The sequence below is a fragment of the Corvus moneduloides genome, chromosome 13, assembly GCF_009650955.1.
Source record: "Corvus moneduloides isolate bCorMon1 chromosome 13, bCorMon1.pri, whole genome shotgun sequence".
Classification (NCBI taxonomy): domain Eukaryota; kingdom Metazoa; phylum Chordata; class Aves; order Passeriformes; family Corvidae; genus Corvus; species Corvus moneduloides.
The window spans coordinates 2,321,479-2,340,682 of NC_045488.1; the positions used below are offsets into that span (position 1 = coordinate 2,321,479).

The window sequence follows — 19,204 nt, forward strand, 5'->3', positions numbered from 1 at the left end:
GCCTTTACCTAGAGCTTACTTCTTTTATGCTGAACATTAAAAACAAAACAAAACAAAAAAAAACAAAACAAAACAAAACAAACAAACAAAACACCAAAAAAAACCAAAACCAAAACACAACACAGAAAATAACAGTGTCATTTGATTGTAATAATTTTCTAAGTACCAAGAGCAGGAAAAAGAAAAGAACCTTTTAACAATCACAGCTTAAAGGGTCAAAACCATGTGTAGTCTTTTGCTTTATGTCGTAAAGACTAATTAGACACCATACTTATGATCACTAGATTTAACAGACATTTTATGATGGCTTTAATGATGTTATTAAGTGATGACATTTATTTAGGTTGCAACTAAAGAATATAAAGATTTTATAACTACATACCTAAAGTCCCCTTTCAGTGCCCTCTGATCTCTCACATATCTTTTAATTATGTAAAGCACTGTGCAATACATGTCTTTTTTTTTTCTTCAGTACAATGTAGTGATTTTACATAAATAAAAGTTATCAAAAAGAATTAATATCTGGCATTAACATAAAAACCACATACATTTGCTGCATCAGCACTATCTGAGCTGAACAAGCTAGTATTATGCCAGACACTTGCTAGACAGACCACTGTAGCTCTCTTCCAGCTGGCATCCCATCTATTTGATTAATAATAAGAGGATTATCACTATTTTACATAGTGAAGCAGCCAGTAAGGATGTTGACAAACTCTGACAACTTAGCAACAGCAACACTAAATGCTGCATATCACGGCCTTTAACCCATCTCTTGGCTTCCTGGCCACAGAGCCAAGGCCAGCCGGTGCCCAGTCTCCCACTGCACTTCACACTGAGGCCTATCAGCACAAAGTGCTCAGAGAAATACACTCACATCCATACAAAAGAAACTCCCTGAGGTCTCTGTGGGATGGTAGAAACTTTCAACAATGGGCAAGCAAGGAAGTACAGAAGGACGATAAGATTCTCCAGATTAAAAGATTCAAAAGTTCAAGAAACAACTTGAAATTTAGAGAGAAAATCTGAACACAATTCAGAGTCCACGTACAGCAAACAACCTACAGTGTTTCCTTCAGCCCCTTGTCACAGGCAATTTGTATCACCTGTTTATCCACTGCATTAAAACCATCACTAAAACCGTATCAGTGAGGTGATTGGTCCAGCTAGTGCTGAAACAGTAATAAAAAGTTCAGTATTCATGAGGAGACCCATATTAATTGTTAATATTAGTAACCAATATATTGCAGCTTGGAGTTACTGTAAAACTCATTTCAGTATTTTTGCCAGAACCAGGACAATGCAGAAAATTCTCTGCTAAATGCAGTGTTTCATTATCCTCAAATAACCTTTAAATTATCCTCAAATAACCCAAACATACAGAAGCAGCACAAATATAACTTGGGGCACAATGTAGAAAAGAATAGTTAAAGATTTTGCACGTTTTTCAGCTATAATTATTATCAGTGAGGCCTGTCATACACAGTGACTGTGAAATAAGTTAGTGAGTTCATACCCTGCAGCAAGGCCTCCTTTGTAATTTGTGTTTCAGCTGGAAATTCTTTGAAGAGATGATTGAACCGTATCGCCTCCATGAAAGCTGCAAAGATATAACAACTGCTGAGAAATTAAAGCGAGAGACTCCATGGAAAATTACAGATGCAGAGCTGGAAGCATTCAAGGAGAAGGTAAAGCCTCACCTACCTTTTTACATATGTACTTTTCCTTACCCTCCAGATGTTTGAAGCGATTAGTAAGAAAATTTGAAATACCAGATATGGAATTAGAAACATGACATGTTCAAACCTGTATTTGATATTTACAGATTGGATTTATATTGTAAACACTGCAGAGGTGTGTTATGATTGCATTATTGAGCTCCCTCAGACCTTGGCATGTTTACACAGCATTTTCCAGGCTGATGAGAAGCTTTGCCCACATCAAAGCCAGCCAGATGAAAACCACCTCTGAACCAGACACCACACAGTTACTGCACTAAGCCTGAGCTAATTGGGTCTGCTGAGAGGTTTATTAAATGGCTCCACTGTTTTGCAGCTTGAATCTCTTAAAGGATGCAGCTCCAAACACTCACCACTTTGGGCCATTTAGAACTGAATCCAGACACTTCAACTAAGGCTAGAAAGTTCTCCAAAGGCAAGGGTGAGCATGAATTCTTACCTCAGTGGCAGAGTGAAGACTAAACCAGTCTACCATGCAGAAGGTCTCCTGCAGTTCAGAGGAACTTCAAGGCTGATGCTGGCTGATCCACTGGATCAATTACAGCCCAGTCTGCTCTTTAAACTTGTTGGAAAAATACCTTTTTACCAATGAACCACCAGGCTTCATCAGGACAGTGACAAAAGGATACTGCAAACTCTTTCACCCTTAAGAGACAAGTTCTCCTGTAACTCCCAGAGAATTAATCTAGCAATTTTAGTTATAGTTCCTGTGGAATTAACTTGAGTACATTGGCAGTTTAGTTATCTCCATTTTATGGTGCTGGTAACTTTCTCAGCAGAGCAAGGATTGCAACTCTGAGCTCAGAGCTGCCAGAAGTCACAGCCTGACACATTAACATCAGCAGGAATCAATGATGATTTAAGATAACACACTATACTACTAACTGCAGCAGCTGGGAAGCAGACTGACTGCTCACTCTATTACCCTCTTCATGGAGCTGATAACCAGTGTAAGGTTATAAGTAGTCAGCTATGGGCAGAAAACCTTAGAATTATTCTCACCTTAAATTATCAAAAATTGAGAGTCAGAGCCCTTAAAACATCTCAGTATAAAAGAAAACAGGAATGTAATCACAGACACTTGCATGCAGAACCAGTGAGGATACAACAGAAAAAAAATACATGATTAAGCTTGGTCTTGTCAAGGTCACTAACTAAGGAACCAAAAAAACTCCCCATAGATTGAAAAGAGTCAGCAATATGAAAATGCCAAATTACTCTGTAAAACAAGAACAGCAATAAAAAGTTTAGCTTATACATCCGGAAAGATATGACCCTTATCGTCAGAAGTAAGGCAGTTCTGGGAATTTTACAGAGGACATTAGAACACATTTACAATTCAACAGAGAAAAACCTGGCAGCGCAGATAAAGGGTGATGTTACAGGATGATTCTCATGAGGTAACAACTGGCTACATTATGAGGATTCTTACCGATATAACATGTAAAAGAACACTGACATTTCCGTATAGAAGGAAAATTTAAGGTCTGAATGGAGAAAAACCAGCTTTCTTCTTTCTCCAGGGAAAGAGAAAGTAATTTACAAGATCGGTTAAGATACATCTATCTTACACAAACCTGCCCTGGTCTCTTGTTCCCTGTGACTTGTTAAGTTATAAAAATTTTGAGGGCCTGAGCTTGACCATAAAGTACAGTACAAAAATAATCCCTATCCCCAGGAAACCTTACACAGGGGTGAACAACTCTGGCCCTAATGTAACTATACTAATCAAAAAGTGTGGCTTAACATCATATTTTGTCATTGCTATCACTCTGGACCCCAGAGCAGACCTGGCTTCCAGTGCTGCCAAATCAACAGCAGAAAATGTTGCAGACAAGGGGAGTGCAGAGGTATGTAAGACACCAGAACTGAGGATCACTGACCTGACTGATTTTTTTCTTTTCCCTATTGTGTTTTAACCAGAGTTATCGCCAAGTCCGTCTGAATGAACTCTTACAAGAGCATTCGAGAGCAGCCAACCTCATTGTCCTGTGAGTTGCAAGATTTTTGATTCTAACTCTAAGAATAATGTGTAATGGGATTCTGAACTGGAGCTACAGAAACCCTTGTGTTAATTCATTGATTCATTAATTCATTGAGCACAAAAGTAATCTTTTAAGTACCTTTTGAAGGACTTGCATCTGGACTGGTGGTTCTCTGGGACTGCACTGAATATGAATCTTTCCTGGTGATGAAGCAATTGTATAAAGGAAAAGAGGCCACCAAAAAACTACCCCAAAAAAAGGCCCTTTCCAGAATTGATTTTTTTTTACAGAAACGTTTTTTATACACAGCTTCAATAAATTAGCTTGCACTTGTGATGCATAGATAAACCTCTACAGTTCCATTACTTCAGTCTCAAAAAAATTGGTGAGCTTGTAATGCTTACCATAAATTGACCCATCTTTTAAAACTCTCATCTCACAGTAATTTCAGATCAGAAAATAGGCTGATGGACTGCAAAACTATGCATGTGTTGTATTTTTATCCTTTTTAAAAAATCATATTATGTGTGTGTTTTACGACCCCAAAAATATTCTTTACCAGTTTAAGGCTACAATCACAAGCAGTTCATGTCCAGTACAATCAGGTGAGCAAGGGTTTGCAAATTAAGGCCTTATGATATTAAAACAATCTTGTAGTCTAATTATATCAGAGTTGTATATGAACAGTGATGTTTCTACTAAGTATTTAGTGAGAAGCCTGGGCTACTCCTGCCTTCAAAATCATAATTTTATTTTTCCCTCTGCCTAAACAGAAGCCTCCCTGTGGCAAGAAAAGGAGCAGTGTCTGATTACCTGTACGTGGCTTGGCTAGAAATTCTCTCCAAGAACCTTCCTCCAGTCTTAATGGTCAGAGGCAACCACAAAAATGTACTGACTTTCTATTCTTAGAAAAACATCAGTGCCTAGAATATGCCTTGCTTGATTCCAACAGCTACATTTTTAATGGCAATGGTTTATCAAAGACACACTCATTTAATACAAATCTAAAACTTTAATAATTGACAGAAAATTTTTCAAAAATCCAAAGCAACACAGCAAAGAATTAGACAAAAATTGTACATGGTTCCTGCTGGTGTTACACTCCAGTACAGGCAAAAGAAGGAAAATCTACCTGTATGTCAAAAAAGACAGCAAACATTTTGAGCACACAAATAAGAAATTCTTCTGATTTTATAAGGTATTGAAAAAGTTTTTGATATTTATCGTAGAAAGCCAGAATTAACTGGTATAATACAAAAATCATTAAATTGATAAAGAATTATTTCAAATTGCACTATCATAGTTGCTAATGGGCACACAGTAGGATTAAAATGAAATGCACCAACTTGTGAGACAAAAACCTTTACAGCATCCATCAGGTATAAGTGATAAACTGATAGAATACAAGTAGAATATATGCAATGCTTTTTGATTGTAATATTGCCAAATTAAGATGCTTTTACCTAAATTGCTCTGCAAATTTAAATTAATTCAAACACTTCTAATTTAGTGACAAACAAAAAAATTAGATATATAAAAATATGGACTCTATTGAAAGACTTCATAATGCATTTTCAAGCTCTGACATACAATGGAATTTGTGATTGAAATAATTAAATGTGTTAAGTAAATTTCGCAAAAAAATTAGTAAAATACTAAATATTCTGACAATGTTTTCTGTGAATGTTAGGGCTAATACAATCTGACATTATACATTGGGACAAAATGCACAGTGATTTATGTGATTAGAAAAAAAACCTCATCTGAGTTGAATGCCTTATTTTTGATTTATATAAAAGATTTCTCTCTTTTTTGACTTTCTAAATAATATTAATTATACACTAACTTAAAATAAAGGCAATCCATTAAGTTATGTAATTTTTCTATTTTCTACTCTGCAACATTATGGTGCTTTATAATTTTAGCTGTCAAGAAAAGCAGCTTCTCTTTTTAATGGGTAAAGCTATATCCTATGTGTAAGCATTATTTAAATTAAAGACCATCACAGAACATGGCTAATTTATTTTCTGTAGTCTTGCAACTCCTTTGCAGAGATCAACTAACATCTAAGCCTCATGAAGGCCAAGGAGCCCTGAATTTCACTAAATGTGTATTTTAAAGCAGGCCTCATCTTGCTTGAATTATTAGAATTTAACTTGTGGTGGATCTAGCACTCCCATCTCAAAAAATGACAAATATTTGATGTTCACATTTTTTCTGAGTTCAACACCAGCAATTCAGCAGAACATGGTAATGTAGCCCAGTAATCCATGCTTTATTTTCTCCATCTATTAAAGGCAGGATATTAAATATTGATATTTTCTCATAATGTTCTTCCTTTGCTTCTTACACATTTACAACCAGACTGAAGGATCATTTTACAATCTAACTGCATTACACAGAAGTTTCCTCCTTATACCAGACTTCCTGCACAACTCTGAGCAAACCAAAGCTCACATTCTGCACCTGCAAAATAAGGAGATTATTCTCATCCTTCACAGTGATGTCAGCAGTGATACCAGAGCTTGTTATCTGCTGCCAGGTCCTTCCAGTTCCTTGTAGAATTGTAATGGTCACCATCCTTTCCACCTCACACAGCACACAGATATAATCTGAATGGCACCCAGCCAATGCCAAGAAACAGAGCTTTTAGGGAGGCTCCACTTAGGCTTCTGCATGTTTCTTATCACAATCTACACAAGGACCTGGAGGAATTATACACCTCTATTAAGCCCTTTAATTATATACATGACTGGAGATTGTTTCCTAAATATTCCCAAGTATTGTAACTCTCAATCTAGAGGGAACATTGACCCAAACTGCTCTGGGGGACCTAAGCAGATCCAAAAAGAGAATGAGCACAAAGTGAACCAGCAACGGCACTTTCAGTACTATTCACACTGCTCTCTCACAAACACACTGCTGTGGGCACTGCAACAATAAATCCCAAGAGGTACCTTCTAAATAAAGTCATCAAAAACTAAGGACGAACATACACATTTCTATCAAATGTCTTGCTTGCACGACAGTGATTAATTAGAAGTTGTATCCACACAACAGTGTAATAGGATAAACTCAGGATGCAACAGCACTTAGCTACCTGAAGGTGTTACTTCCACAAATTCACAAGTAATTTAGACTAAGTATTTTCCTAGCATCTTCTATTTCCTGTACCTCACCATGATTTCTGAATTTGTGTGGACCAATTTGGAGAGCATACTAATTACAGACTATCTTAAATTGCAACTTAGATTGCAAAATTTTGTTAGTCCACCTCCCTCCTTTTCCACTCTGTAAGAGACACTTCTTGACATAAGTTATCCGTAAAACAACTGCTGAATTTTAATCATCAAGTTAGTAACTAAACTCTAATTACATGCTTGAAATCTCAAGGAAAAAATACAGCTCTAATGCTGTCTAGCACATTTTTCGCTTATATCACACTACCATAAGTTTATATAATTTAGCCTGGGTTTGATCAGCCACGACAAAAGCAAGCACAGGTAAGGTGACCAGGGACATTAAAGTGTGAAAATACCACTGCTATGAAGCAAGAACAAAGAATAGTTTGAATTTTCTTCAAAAGCCTAGGCATCCTGCACAGCTAAGCTTGTGCCTAAGGGCCTGTTAAAATGATCCACTATTGTTCCTCCCATCAGTGAATCTTACCTTTCCCTCCCAATGTTAGTGGAGCTCCAACAGGTATCACAGAAGGCATTTCATCATAGTTCAGAGACTTCACTTTCCTTCAATCTTTTTACAACCACTGACAAGTTGCCCATCTTGATTACATATCCCTAAAGCACAGTCCAGATTGTGCTGTCCAGAACAGCATTCTCCGATGTGCCTTTCGCTAAATTTTTCAGTCCCCAACAAAGATTCTTTTTGAGGGGATCATTTCTTTATTTCATTTTTAAATTAGCTACCCAACAGGCAAGTAGAAAAGCTACCTAACCAAAAAGGCACTGCATTGTGAGGAGAAACAACTGCAACTACACTGCAAAGAGCATGTTGTTATCCTACTTCACACTCAAAGGAGTTTCCACTCAATCTTCATAATACAACGTACAAAGCTCCAGCCACCAGCATAGGAAATTTCCTCAGTCTTAAACCTCTGCAATTTTCATTACATCTTCGAGGAGTCCTAACAAAAGCTTTCCTGACTTGGCAATACAGAAAACCTAGACATTTCTCATTTTTTTCTCTCAGTCCATGCGGTATTTCAAGATCTTTTCAGCAAAAGCAGTTTCAGCAACTGATTGGGAGTTTACAAGCAAGAGACGTCACCAGGTAACAGGAATTAGCACTGCAGTTGTACATCTGGGGCAAACAGCTACAGAGTTTTAGCTACTACTGACTCATTTAACTCCCCTTAGCTCTTTGTCACCTCCCCTCAGGCAGAGGTCCCTGACCTATCAGCAAAGCAGGGAACACAGAATTTGAGTAACCTGCAGCACTTCCATCTTGAAGTTCAGGGGTCTTCCTCAACCTTCTGCCTCTGGTGGTTTGGCTGTCATTGCACTTTAATGAAGTGAGTGTGGATCACTCCAAGATCCTGCTCTCTCTCCCTTGCTACCTCTGCAACTCTTGGCAGCAGGGCAATAACCTTCAGGTGCTGCAGCTCTTTGCTAAATGAGTGACTCACCCCTCAAGTTACAGCTGAGGAAAGTCAAGGTTTTGCAAGTGTGCTTCAGCAGAAGTCAGGCCACTGTTTAAACATCTGTTCATGCTGGTACCTAGGACACAGCCCCTTGGCAGCTGTGTAGCCCATCGAGACCGTGTGGCCAGCATTGCTGAGGGGAACATCTCACACTGACCTTGACTGTGCAAGGAAAAATGGAAACAAACACAGCGAGTTGCAGCTCACACTCCCCACAAACAACAAGTGCAATAACCCACAGTCATCCCATTGCTGGAATTTCATCAGAGGAAATTAAGTGTCAAACAAAATCAAACACTAAGGTTGTCTGGCACAGAGTAAAAAGCAATGGCAAAATTCTACAGCCCCCACGCTGTACTGCAAACATGTAATCACAAAAACAGAGCTTCATTACGAACACACAACATGGTAACAGCCTTTTTAAATTACAAACCTTAATCACTGTGAAAGAGACAGCTGTTCTAAGTGAGAATGGGGTGGGAAATCTCTCTTCTAAAGCCACGGTTTTCTGCTAATAAAAATCCTCATTTTAACACCAAAACTTTTCAGTAGGGAGAATTTTGTGGCTATTACCCCACAACAAAGCAGCCTCCACTCCTGCTCTCAGACCAGGAAAAAAGGCGGATGATTTCAGTTTATCTCAGTATTGTTTTTCAAAGTCAGGAGGAAATGCCCGATGGAGAGCAGCACTAATCAGCGATCAAGAATGCAAGAAGGTTGACTGACTATCTACACAGTAAGCCACACATTCCCGGAACCAAGGTAAACTTGCCCAGTCTTCCAGCACAAGGTTGGGGAGGTTTTTCCTGTTGTAAAGATCTAGAAAAAAACAAGTGTCATTCAGCTAAGACCTTTCTCCTTAATAATATTTTTGGATGAGTCCTCCTCTCTATTATTCATGAGCTTTCAGGCTACCTTAAGCACAGTTTAGAACCCAGCCTGCCTCACCAAGCCTGGCCATTCATAAAATTGGTCCTTTTCTACACTATAATGCAGGATGCAGTTGTAAACTCTATAAAGCCCTACTTGTATAAGTAAACATTTACAATTAGGTATCAGTTGGATACAACTTCAATTCCTATGAACTTCGATTTTTGGATAGCTTACATCAGAAGCCATAAAATATTTTAAGTAGTTTTTTCACAGGGTCTGTTTTACAATACGTATTCTCTTTCAAACAGTGCATACCATTTAGACTGAAAATACTGAACAGGAATAAAAGAAAGCCGAAACTGGGACATTCTTAAAAATACCTTTCACAACTGAACTGCAATGTGTAGTAAAGGTTTCACTGCCATCTGGCTGCATTTAAAAAACATAACACAGCAAAGAGACAATCACATAGAGTTTTAAAAAAAAATCACAAAGAACAGTTGTTTGACAAACTTTAGACCAGCAAAAAGAATCGAGCAGTCTGTAGCTATTTTGCAAAGCGTCAAATACATCCATTAGCATCACCAGGGGCAGTTTTTAAACTGTGAATCCAATGGGATAGTCTTTTCAGACCACAGCAGAGAGCTATGGGGGAATTTCAGAAATTCCCTATTCCCAAGGAGATAGATATGTCCTGTAGAATATATCTGTATATCCGATATATAGATAGATATATGGGTAGAAAGACATAGATACAGAAACAATATGGGGGAAATTACATCATAGATAGGATAGCAAGCATGCAGAGACTATGAAAGACAATGAAAATATGAGTCTTCTGCTCCGAGACAGAACAGAGCACACCGACCACTGACAGGTTTTCCCAGCTAGAGCATCGACAAGAGCTGGCCTGACCACTTCTGAAGGAGTCTCTTTATCCCACTATTCTGTGCAACCTGCTCTAAGACGATCTGCTGTAACAGCAGGATTAGACTGGATGCTCTCCAGAGGTCCCTTCCAGCCCTAATCACCGTGGGACTGTGGGAGGACAGCGACTGTTTGCAGGCCGCGGAGCAGCCCACCGTGCTCAGCCACCCCGGCTGGGCGATACGGGAAAGGGGAGGGGAGGGGAGGGGAGAGGAGAGGAGAGGAGAGGAGAGGAGAGGGGAGGGGAGGGGAGGGGAGGGGAGGGCTCGGCTCCGCGGCGCCTCTGAGGCCGCCGTGACCGCCCGCGCCCCGCCCGCCCGTGCAGCCGCAATCGCGTCCCCCGGCAACTCCGCGCGTCCCGCGGGGTCCGCCTGCCATCCCGCGGCAGCGCCGCCGCCGCGTACCGAGGAGCGCTGCAGGCCGGGCGGCTGCCGGAACGGCTGCGCCGGCAGGTAGAGCCCGGGCAGGGGGAGAACGGGGCACCGGCGCCTCCGCCCGTCCCCCATGAGCCGGGCGGACCGCGGCGGGGAGCACCGGGCGGGCGCTCATGGCGCGCTCCCCACACGGCGGCGGCGGCGCTATGCTGGCGCGGTGCCTCCGGTGGCTCCGGCACCGCTACGGGCGCTGTAAGAAGCGGTGGGGGAATTGAGGGGAAGCACATACTGCCCTCGGGGGCTTTGGGGAGGATACACGCTGCTCAGCCGCACCACCGGCCCGCTCTGCGCCCCTCGGGGGTCGCTTGGCCGCGACGCGGCGGCTGCGGTTTGAGGCGATGGCGAGCTCCGCCTGACAGACAGGGCGGGACCCTCAGTCCCGGTGCGGGGCACTCAGGAGGAGCTGGGCGAGGCCATTCTCACCGAGGGGGGAATGGGGTTGCGGCGCGCGCGGAGAGGCCGCGGACGGGCCGGTTTCCCCCCCTGTACCCGCGCCCGTGGGCCGTGCCGGGTTTTGGCGGGGTTTTTGGCGGGCGGTTGGCCGTACCTCACAGCGACTCTCCCGCTCTCTCAGCCATGCCCGCCTCCGAGGCCGTGCCGCAGCCTTCCCCCAGCAAGAGGCAGAAGGGGTCGGGGCCCGGAGAGGTCTCCACGCGGCTCCGCTTCACCAAGCTGTCCGAGAACGCCTTCGCCCCTTCCAGGGGCTCCGCACGGGCTGCGGGCTACGATCTGTACAGGTGAGGGAGGGTGAGGCTACGGCACCCGGGGCGGGAGCCCGCGTAGATGTCGCCCCGCTCGGTGAGCCCTGGGCAGGGGCTCCGGCGGCTGAGAGCGCTCTCGTGGCCTCTTGCCGAGCCGACCCTCCGGCCAGGCTCGCTGGCCATGCAGGAGAGGAGGCCAGAGCTGACCAAGTCGTAGCTCCCTTGCTCCTCCATCCCTGACCACTTTCGAGTATCCGTGATCCAGCTATGCTACAGCATTGATTTCATCAGGCAGAGATGCAGTCGTTGGCTAAAAGTCAGGCTTGACACAGCATGCGGAATTGCTGGTGGTGCCCACAACGGCCGGGCGCGTTCCTTTTGAAATGAAAAAATGGTAGCACACATCGGCCCTCCTTGCCAGCACTTGTGCTTTTCTGCTTTCCTCTTGGGTCCGGGGTGCTGCCTGCCAAAGGGCGTTGTAGCAGTTTGATAGCGGTCCTGGCTGGAAACCATCTGCGTTGGTGTACAGACTTGGGTTTTGGTTTGTTTGAATTTATAATGACCCTTGTTCAATGGTTTTCACTATATATTCAGGAATACCTGTAGCTAGACTTGTGGTTGTTTGTATAGTGCTTCTGTGATCAAGTCACTAGTTACGTGTGAACTTTGCTGCCACCACTTTTAACTTACCTTTTTAAGTATTACTTGGAATAATCACAGCCTTTTTCTTCCTTTGCCTCGCTGACCTCTTTCCTGAAGATTTATTTCACCACACTTCACCCTTTTTTCTTTTTATCCCTTTTGTCTCACCAGGTTTGTTTTTGTTCTTGTTCCAATCGTGCACTGTAGACCTGGAAAAAGTCTGTTTTATAGAAAACCTTTCAGTGCTTCCAGTGTTTAAAAAAACCAGTTCTTTGTCAAGGTCCAGATATGACAAGTATTGTTACCACTGCCTTTCATTAAGCCTTCAGTTGGGTAACTTCAGCAAGTTCTTAAAATCTCTGTAGTTCAGAGTTCCCAGGTGAATTATGTGAATCATGAACTGTCAGCTCAGAAAAAAACATTATTGCCTAAAAGTTAACTTAATAGATTATTAATTTTGATTACAACTAGTTCATCTGCTGTAGAAAGCTTAATCAGAGCGTATTATCTGTAAAGTTTCTGCTTTTGCACAAAAAAATGCACAACCACGTTCACCTAATGGTTACTTTAAACTTGTATCTTTTGTCTATCTTACCAATTAAAAAAACATTTAAAACTGGCCATTGCAGGAGTATGCTGTTCAAATGACACTTCTGGTATCTTAAACTAGCATCATCAGAATGGCAACATCTTGTGGTTTAGGATGTGCATTAAATTTTGCAAATCTGTAAGTATTTGTTGTCTAAATTTCATTATATAAATTCCCAGGCAGATTAATTCTGGGTAATTTTGTACCTTAAGTTACAGTAAAGAAACTTTAAGAGGTATTCTATATAAACTAGTGTTTTTTTCTTTAATGTAGTGCCTACAACTGTGTGATACCACCCATGGAAAAGGCTGTGGTGAAAACAGACATTCAAATAGCACTTCCTTCTGGATGCTATGGCCGAGTAGGTGAGTACACAAGCTGTGAAAAGGCTGCAGAGTCATTGTAGAACGCGTTTGACGCCATCTTCCCATTTAGATTCTGCCTAAAGCTTTCAGAATTAGTCTACACAAAAAAGGGATGCCACGTGGCTGTGTGATTTACTAAATCTTGTAGCAGAGATTTTCCTGTTACCTGTTGTCAAATGCCTTTGAGGTTTGGTGTATGTCAAGTGACAAAAGGATGATCAGCAAAAAGGCTTGTACTCTACATACAACTTCATAGGCTCTGCAGTAGTTCATTGTTTCTCTGCAGTTTCAAATTCAAATCAGAAAGACCAATAGGTAGTGGACATACAGAAAATGCATCCCTGTATGTTTAAAAATTAACCCCAGAGTAACAGTGTAGTAGAATTTGATTACATTTGGTGACAGAATACTTGAGAGAACCTGTACAAGATGTTCTGTTCATTTTGTGCGTTCTTTATCTGAATTATGTATAAATATGTAAAGTGAAAAAGCAATAGCCACTCCAGGGGGAGAACATGATCAGAGTTTGCCAGGTCCTTTTATGTAAAAGGAGAACACACGTGCATTTCTCTTATCCCAAAGAAAATTTTGAAGATCGTATCATTTTTAGCTCCTCATCACAGTAGACTAAGGTAAATAAAACCCCAAATCCCCACACGTAATTTATCTGTGTATAATACTGCTTAGGAAGTTGCTTGCCAAATATTGTTTTCCGTTGTAACTTAAATGGATTGACCTAATATTCTTCTAAGATGATGTCAAACCAGTGGTAGTCACCAAAAATAAACCAATATTAGACAGTCCTTGTCTGCTCCAGTTGCCTTCCATGGAGAAACCTGCTCTGCAATTGCAGGTCAAATAAAGATATATTTCTACCACTTAAAGATTGCAATTTTATTGTAGCCTGTTATTCCTTTTAATATATACGTAAACTCTTACAGTAATTCCTGTAATACGTTAATTTTTAAAAGACTGTGGAAACAAGACTGTGCAAACACACTGTATAACCTATAAATACTGTCTTTTTAAAGAAATAAATTGTAATACTTACAAAAAAAATTCTTTTCTAGCACCACGTTCTGGTTTAGCTGCAAAGCACTTCATAGATGTTGGAGGTAAACTTTTTGTTCTTTTTAGTAATCCTTGGTAAATACTGATCACGGAAGTGCCTTAGTTTCACAGTGTAATGTGTAAATAAATGATGGCTTCATGGGTAATCTGGCAAAAGGAAATACCTGGATAACACCTGAGAGAGACAGTGCATCATGATTATGTTAAAACTGGCTTAATTATAAAAAATAGTACTGATTTTTTAAAGTAATAACTGTAGTACTTTTGTAGGCAGTGCCTGCCATAGAAGTTATTTTTTGGTTTAGGCATTAAAGATGACTTACTATATTCTGCTTCATCCATTTTTTTAACCAGCAAGTTAACTTGAGAAATGCATGTTTTTCTAAATTTTCAAAACTCAGGGGATACTCCCAGTGTTACTAGCACCTTAATTAGGGAGCTGTTCAGAAATGCCTTTGGATTTATCCAAAACATTACATAAGAGAGTTGTGTAAATACCTTTTCCACACTAGAACCAGAGCAAAGATTGCATGGTAACTATGGATCATATGCACTACAATTTTTTCACAAAGCTGAAGAAACTAATTTAAAATCCAGGTTTTTATTCTTAAATGTGCATTTTTGTGGCTCAACATTAAAACTTGAAGGTGCAGTCATACTACAGTTTCCTCTGGTACTCGTAATCTCTAACGGTAGTACTTTGTATGAGTCTGGGAATGTCTTGGAATGGCATTTAATTTTTGTATTTAAATTATTTCTGCAAGTAGACTTCAAAATACATACTTGGGACCACAGGGAGGCCCAAACTCCTGTTTTCTACTGGAAATATGTTTCCTGGCAAAGAAGCAGAATATAATTATTTTAATGTGCACTGGTAGATAATCTTCTGAACTGTGTAGCTAATACATGCAAAATACAAGAGTGAGCTAGTTTTGTAGTCTTGAATATAGCTGTATGACAATAATATCCTTACAGCTCTGATTCTGTTACCTTGCCAGAGGTACAGGATTTGGATCTGTGCAAATCCATAGCTCTCAAATGAAATGTTAGGAGTTGAAAACAGATTTCTGCTTACCACTGAAAGAGCTGAAGTTAGCAGAACAAATGGAGTCTGAATTTGATCCAGCTGTCTTGATTTCAGATAGGGTATTACTACTAAAATTAGTAGTACAGTGGTAAAGCATTTCTTGACATGTGGTGGTGTTTTTCAATTCCTTTTGCAAGACTGATTAGCATTTTTAGATGTCTTGATTTACCAAAATATGAATATCGATCTAATATCGATATCCAACTGAGACGGACAAAAGCTCTCTAACAGTTTAGAGTTAGAAAGTGCATGTTTTATTTGGTGCCAGGCACTGTGTGGGATGGCTCCCTAAGACGCAGGGCCCCGATCCAAGCAAGCATGATACTTTTTATTTCCAAATATTATGAATATCCAAAATACAAATGTATATTCGTAACATTAACACCTCCCATTCTCCGCTTCGTATGAAGCTTACATGAAATGAGCTTAAATGTCATTAAGCATGCATAGTGTGTGTCCTGAATGGAGCTGGTGGTCTTGAATTGGGTCAGTGGTCCCAAAAAAGATGAAGTAACTCATCCTCCTCATTTTGACCTTTTTGCCTTTCTGAACTTTAACAATCCTAATTACTTTAGTGACCTCTAAGTTTCTTCTTGCATGACTTTTGAACGGGTTCCTACCAAGGGAGGAAATTGGTAATTGTCCTTGTTCCCTACACCAACTTATCAAAGTTTCTATTCCTCGTTCTAAGCACAGCTAAGCAAACATACAAATGACAGATCATCAATTATTTGGTAATCAGTTACTAACATTTTAGAACCCATTTCAGGTCCAGCTCTCTTAACTATTTTAATTAAGTCTAGCTGGGCCCAAATTCCTTCCTACTCTAACTCATTTCAACACAGCTAGCCTATAACTAAAATCTTTATGTTTCTTCTAAATCTATGTTTCAGTCTCAGTATTTGCATACGTATTGTCTAACTGTGCATCAGTAGTATAAAGGATGTCAGTATGAGATACTGTAATCATTTATTAATCTAAACCTTATCTAATCTAGTTCTCATATACTGACACTAACTGGATATCTCTCTCAATTCTTTCTCATGACAGCTGGTGTTATTGATGAGGATTACAGGGGAAATGTTGGTGTGGTACTGTTCAACTTCGGCAAGGAAACTTTTGAAGGTAACTGTTAAGCCTGGCAGAGCCTATTTTCAGCCATCTGACTGGGAATGATAAACTAATTTTTTCTTTAAAAGTTTTTGCAGAGGTAGAATTAGCTGGGAACATTTTTCTTCTCTCAGTTAACAAAAACGTAGATACTTAGTAATGTCCTGTCAAGGGAACATGAAAAGATTCTACTCATAGCAAATTAAGCAGCATGCAATAAAAACACCCCCAAAACCACCATGCCACCACAAAAACAAACCAAACCAACCCTTCTTAGCTAAGCTTTAGATTCACAAGCTGTACTGAAGTGCAACTTTGTATTAAGTTTCTACCTTTCTCTGAAAAAAAAAAAATCAGCTGAGTAGTATTTGAGATAAAAACTTCTCCAGAATCCTGCAAAACTGGAGTAATAAAGACAGGATTTTCCCTTTATTATGCTGTCTTTTTGCAAAAAGTCAGTTTTAAGCTTCAGTGCCCAGTTAAAATATTGCCAGTGTTTTTGTGGCCTCTTCTGCATCTTCACAGCACAAGCTTCTTTTGGAAGTTCTGTGAGCCATATTGGTTAGTAGTGAGAAACACTGTTTTCCTTTTATCAGTTTGCCTTTTTCTCCCCAAATTCCTGGGTCTAGTTCAGAAAACAGCTACATTATCCATGCAGCTGTCTCTCCATCTCTGCAGTACTTCAGCATAATGAATTAAGATGCCAGAGTACAGCAGCAGGAATGAATGGAAAGGCCTTGAGCTGGTACAGCTGCTGACACTTCACCTTAAAAGGACCCAACCGAAGTTTATCTTAACCTGTGTTTTTCTGGGACTGTTAACATCTGTTTAACTAAGTCTCAAATAAGTATTCTGATATTTTTGACAGGAGATTGTCTAAAGTCTGTATTAATTATTCACTTTTTTGAAGGAACTAATATTTTAACTTCTCTGCAGTTAAAAAAGGGGATAGAATTGCCCAGCTCATCTGTGAACGCATTTATTATCCTGAGCTAGAAGAAGTTGAAGTAAGTTGCCAAATAAAATATTTCTGCATTTTTCAATGACTAATAGTTTAAGATACTTGTATATAGGATGAAATTTATTACACAGATAAATACTTTGCTGAAATTACTTTCAGTGGAAAAACTGCATAGCAGCAGTGCTACCAGAATGAAAGTCTTGATTCTTTGTATGCACTTGGGTGGATTTTTTTTTTTGCAAGTTTTCAGAGTTTTTGAGAAACAGTTCAGTGTGTACTAGAAGTGTTTGCCTCACAAGCATTTGTTTAAGCTTGTACAAAAGAGAGTCTAAAGCATCTCATGTACATTTTTTGGTTTCTTAATTATAGCTCTTGTTACAAGTAAATGATAGACAATATCTGTTGTATAGAAACAAAAGGCAAGTTAAGGCACTAAACCAGCTTATCATAATTGATATCTTTCAGGCTCTGGATGATACAGAACGTGGTGAAGGTGGCTTTGGTTCTACTGGAAAAAATTGAAAATTGCTTGAATCTGCTTTCTATGTATATTTTTGTTGTTGTTACACTATTTCTAAATTTTCATCTGAATTAGAAGTAGGATTTTTGGAGTTCATAAAAATATTTCAAGTTTTATTGAGACTTCTCTGTATCTATCCTCCAGTGAATTTGTCTGCATAATGAGGAAATGTGCACGACTGGCTTGACTTACTAGTTGATGTATTATTTTGTCTTTCAAGATGTTTGGTCCTCAGCAGTAAGAATGCATTGTTTATATGGCAATTATACTGTAATAAATTAAAACATAATTTTATTATTTTTTGATTTTATTCACCTAAATTAAAATGGCCAATTGTTCCCTTGCCAGTTTGTGTTAGACTTCTGAAACCTATCTTCCACATGGCTCAGGATTTCATACCGAGAGCCTATTTCATACAGCATCAGTGACAGTATCTATAGGAGTTCACACTCTGACCCCTAAATCAGAATAAGACAAAGATATTTAATATTTCGTCTTCTACAATCTGTCCAAATACTTGTCTTTCTGTTCAAAGCTAGTTCTGACTTTGATCCTTAGCTGATCTTCAAGTGGCCAATTTTTGAGTTCTCTTATTTTAAAAGAAAAAGCAATACAGTGTTTGAGCTGAGTAACACAACTCATCTGGCAATAACTTCTATATCATAAATAAGAGCTATGAAATAAGCAGTTGAAATATTTGTTACAAATTAGTATGTTACTGTATGGAAGAAAGATTCTGAATTATTGAAGCAGTGCACAATTTGGTTTTTTAAGTTCACTTTTGTCTAGTTAACAGAGAATTCTTCTGGAATCTGTCCTAAACCTGATTCAGTGTGTGGAATTTCTTAAATGACTCTCTAACTTTTAGGTGAAAGAACGTGCACAGAAAAGAAGAAACAAAAAAGCAAAGAAAAGTGACTGTTTTTCCACTTTACATAAAAGAATTAGAAAAGGCTCTGAAGCACTCAAACACTTTTTTTCCTGCAGTTGTCTGTACTTTAAGATTTTCTTATCTGGAAGATCACAGGTAGGAAATACTGTGCTTTTAGTTTTAACAGTGGAAATGTGGGCCCATTGTAGACTGGTGTTCATACCACTTTTCTGCTTGGTAGTTTCAGATCAGGATAATCCTGTAGGTGTTGGTTTCATGTCCTTGTCTAGGACTATTTCTAGTGAAATAGGCCCAAAATACTATATATTTTATCAGTTTTATCCCACCCTCCCCCTCAAGGAGCTGAAAACTAGAGTAGCGTGACAGCATTCAGATCCCTTGTGCCATGGGATAAGCATTACATTGGCTTGGCAGTGCTGAAACAAGAAGTACATTCATCTTTATCTAGGGTAGAAGGCTTTTCCTCTGTGTGCATGATATGCTAATCAGGCTTTTTGCTGTTGTTGTTCTTACCCCTCATCACAGCACTGTACTTGCATCTGTACACCCAGACAGACCATAATGAGCAGGCTCATGATGCAAAAGGCCATTGTAAGCAAGGAGCACATCATACCAATGCAGTCTAAATGAACTGGAAAAGCTGAGCTT

General features: G+C 39.8%; 2 protein-coding genes and 1 long non-coding RNA gene across 19 annotated transcripts in view; 2 read left to right on the forward strand and 1 right to left on the reverse strand.

The window, feature by feature from the left end:
* SLC12A1 (solute carrier family 12 member 1) overlaps positions 1 to 4,635 on the forward strand; it is a 43,402-nt gene extending 38,767 nt beyond the window's left edge. Inside the window, exons 25-27 of the mRNA XM_032122368.1 lie at positions 1,553 to 1,688; positions 3,663 to 3,730; positions 4,498 to 4,635. Of these exons, the coding sequence (XP_031978259.1) occupies positions 1,553 to 1,688; positions 3,663 to 3,730; positions 4,498 to 4,633 (340 nt within the window). The 3' untranslated portion in view covers positions 4,634 to 4,635. The remainder of the gene's footprint in view (positions 1 to 1,552; positions 1,689 to 3,662; positions 3,731 to 4,497) is intronic.
* Positions 1 to 10,420, reverse strand: part of LOC116450224 — a 57,959-nt gene extending 47,539 nt beyond the window's left edge. For 5 of the 15 annotated variants that reach the window (XR_004242725.1, XR_004242713.1, XR_004242720.1 and 2 more), the window contains exon 1: positions 1,517 to 4,635. This is a non-coding gene — a long non-coding RNA (uncharacterized LOC116450224). Of the gene's footprint in view, positions 1 to 1,516 lie in introns of all 15 variants that reach the window. The other 10 variants (XR_004242724.1, XR_004242726.1, XR_004242722.1 and 7 more) reach the window with 10 other exon arrangements.
* Positions 10,421 to 10,531: 111 nt separating this feature from the next.
* On the forward strand, positions 10,532 to 18,007 carry DUT (deoxyuridine triphosphatase). 3 transcript variants are annotated; one of them, XM_032123298.1, is made up of 7 exons: positions 10,532 to 10,636; positions 11,193 to 11,355; positions 12,824 to 12,915; positions 13,986 to 14,030; positions 16,124 to 16,198; positions 17,120 to 17,190; positions 17,610 to 18,007. In XM_032123298.1, the coding sequence occupies exons 2-7, from the start codon at positions 11,195 to 11,197 to the stop codon at positions 17,664 to 17,666; spliced, it is 501 nt and encodes a 166-aa protein (XP_031979189.1). In that variant the 5' UTR covers positions 10,532 to 10,636; positions 11,193 to 11,194; the 3' UTR covers positions 17,667 to 18,007. The 3 variants fall into 3 exon arrangements, with proteins under 3 accessions (XP_031979189.1, XP_031979187.1, XP_031979188.1); XM_032123296.1 differs by having other exon boundaries at positions 10,593 to 10,810; XM_032123297.1 differs by lacking the exons at positions 10,532 to 10,636; positions 13,986 to 14,030 and adding an exon at positions 10,706 to 10,810.
* The last annotated feature ends 1,197 nt before the right edge of the window (positions 18,008 to 19,204 follow it).

Excerpts from the sequence above, each read along its gene's own strand:
- DUT (XM_032123296.1), top strand. The coding sequence starts at position 10,732 with ATGGCGCGCTCCCCACACGGCGGCGGCGGCGCTATGCTGGCGCGGTGC. Across the intron at positions 14,031-16,123 it reads GCACTTCATAGATGTTGGAG|CTGGTGTTATTGATGAGGAT; the intron begins GTAAACTTTTTG and ends TTCTCATGACAG. Across the intron at positions 17,191-17,609 it reads CTGAGCTAGAAGAAGTTGAA|GCTCTGGATGATACAGAACG; the intron begins GTAAGTTGCCAA and ends GATATCTTTCAG.